The 2,500-nt window shown below is 37.1% G+C and overlaps 1 protein-coding gene across 6 annotated transcripts in view; it reads left to right on the top strand.

Moving 5' to 3' along the window:
• The window catches only part of PAK3 (p21 (RAC1) activated kinase 3), a 361,927-nt gene that overhangs the window by 356,465 nt on the left and 2,962 nt on the right, over positions 1-2,500 (top strand). For all 6 annotated transcript variants that reach the window (XM_006082231.3, XM_023756794.1, XM_023756800.1 and 3 more), the window contains one exon: positions 1,258-1,395. In XM_006082231.3, coding sequence (XP_006082293.1) covers positions 1,258-1,395 — 138 coding nt within the window. The remainder of the gene's footprint in view (positions 1-1,257; positions 1,396-2,500) is intronic.

Here is a 2,500-nt window from a genome sequence, read left to right as displayed (position 1 = left end):
GCAAGTTCAGGAGGTAACATGTCTTCATAGTATTTAGGGGAATGGTTGCATAGGCAGGATAACCCTGGTGGCAATACCTGCAGGAAAACTCCTACTTAACCTTCAAGATGCTGTTCTGATGCCAACCTCCTATGTGAAGTTTTCTCTGAGCTCTGGTGTAAATTGCTTTATCCTTGTGTTTACTTAACACTTGCTAAGTTCCTTGCTTAGGTCTTATCTCACTGTATTGAATCTCTCTATGTCTCTCTCCCTTATTAAATTGTGTGTGGCCTTTGAATATAGGACATTCTCTATTCATCTTTCAATATCGAATGTCTAATATAATACCTGATGCATACTTAATGCCCTAGAATTATTTGCTTAGAGGATAACAATGAATCACCAGTTTTTTTGGTTGTCAAGAGCCTTTGAATGATGGGCTTTGTGACTTAATCATGGTCTTGGGTCTGACTCTCTGCCTGGAGTCTTTGGTTTCATCAACAAACCATGAATATATAGATATCTCTCACTGATAGCCTTACACAACAGTGATTTCAGTATTATTTGCAACTTATTATTTTATAGCAGGATACATAACTGTCTGGTTCCAGGACTAATAATGTCAGTTTTTCTCATAGGTAGACCTTCAGGGGGATTTTAATTAAAATCTTTAGACATACATTTGCCACAGTACAAAAGTATTTGAGTTTTTAGGCCCCAGAGGTTACCCCTCATCCAGGCACTGCCATCTTCTGGTTCTTTTTGTACTTCTCTAATTCTATACTGGACTCTGTTCATCCCTGGGCTGTTCACAAATATTCTTTAAACCAGATAAACACTTAATAAATTACAATCACCTTTGCAACCATGCCTTCCAGAGGTTATATATACTCAGGTCAACATGATGGGATGTATATGTGTTTCCCAACTCTTTAGAGTCACAGATTCACAGGCAATTCTTGGTTTAATTTTCTAGCTGGTTCATCACACATTCATTATAGTATAAGGATTTTTACTGGTTTAACTTTCACAGAACAACCTCATAACATTATTTCCAATTTTGGGGGGATAGGGCATCTCACTGTCACCTTAGTTACTGCCAAGAGTAATAATTTCTAAATGTTATATAAACTTTGAAATATATGTCAATGCCATTATGTATACAATAATTTTTAAGATCTACTGTATAAACCAGAAGAAACTGGATTTGTACCTTCTATGCCAGCTCGTAATCCTAATATGTATGTGCTGAATAGATTTTTCTAATTTTTTCTATAGGCATTATATCTGATAGCTACTAATGGAACCCCAGAGCTCCAGAATCCAGAAAGACTGTCGGCTGTATTCCGTGACTTTTTAAATCGCTGTCTTGAGATGGATGTGGATAGGCGAGGATCTGCCAAGGAGCTTTTGCAGGTGAAAATAAAATAAGACAATTACAAAGAGTCATTATATTGGGCTTTTATAACTTCAATGTGTGACAGCAAGAGAGCTCTGTCAAGAGATGTCTAGTGAGAGTTAAGCTATAGACTACAGGCACATAAGTATAGACATGCATCTGATACATGATTGATTGACATATTGCCTTTCTTCTGAAAAGTTGGCAGTTTAATCTATAAATCTCCTTTGCTCTTCCTGGAGTCTTATTTTGCAAGGAAAAAAAACAATGTAAATCTCTGGTGTTGCTGTTTTGTTCTAAACTTTACTTGTGCTCCTGGATGTTGTATGCAGGTGCTCTTGGCTGGAGGTAATTCTCTACATAACTATGCAATTATTTCCATGGCATTTGCTACTCTAAAGCTTTACTGGTCAAAGTCCCTTTGCTTGTGATGCCAAATGGCAGGCACCTGCTTGCCTGGGTGAGTAACATCCAGTGGTGAGTGCCTCTGTAACCATTTGTCCTTTTCATGGCTCTCAGGGATTAGTATATACAATAATAATTAGTACCTATGATGTACCAAATTATTTACCCACATTATCTCATTTAATTCTTACAACAGCTCTATAGGGCAGGTGTTATTATCCCAAATTACAGATGTAAAATTAAGGCTCACATAGCTATTGAGTGGTAAACTGGGATTTGAGCCCTGGATTGTCTGACTTTCCACCACACAAACACACAAACCATTTTAGAGCAATATCTCAGGAATAGCTCAGAGATATTGCAAGTTTGGTTCCAGACCACCACAATAAAGCCAATATAACAATAAAGTGAGTCATAATATTTTTGTTGGTGAGAAGTCTTGCCCTCAATTTACAAAAAAAGCAACATCCATGAAGCCCAATAAAGTGAAGAAGTGCAATAAAACACGGTATGTCCATACTTATATTGAGAAAGTAACACATGCTCATGATTACACATGTAGCTTCACTGCTGGGGACTGTTCCTCTGGGAAATGTAACAAGCTATGTAACATTCGAGAGCAATGACTGATTGTTCTCTCTGTGACTTTGACCACATACTCAATTTAAACAAAAGATAGGACCATGGATTCAGTTCAAGGCAAAAACAATATATATA

Source organism: Myotis lucifugus, unplaced genomic scaffold (assembly GCF_000147115.1).
Source record: "Myotis lucifugus unplaced genomic scaffold, Myoluc2.0 scaffold_2, whole genome shotgun sequence".
Taxonomy (NCBI): domain Eukaryota; kingdom Metazoa; phylum Chordata; class Mammalia; order Chiroptera; family Vespertilionidae; genus Myotis; species Myotis lucifugus.
This window is presented reverse-complemented; position numbering and strand designations above follow the sequence as displayed.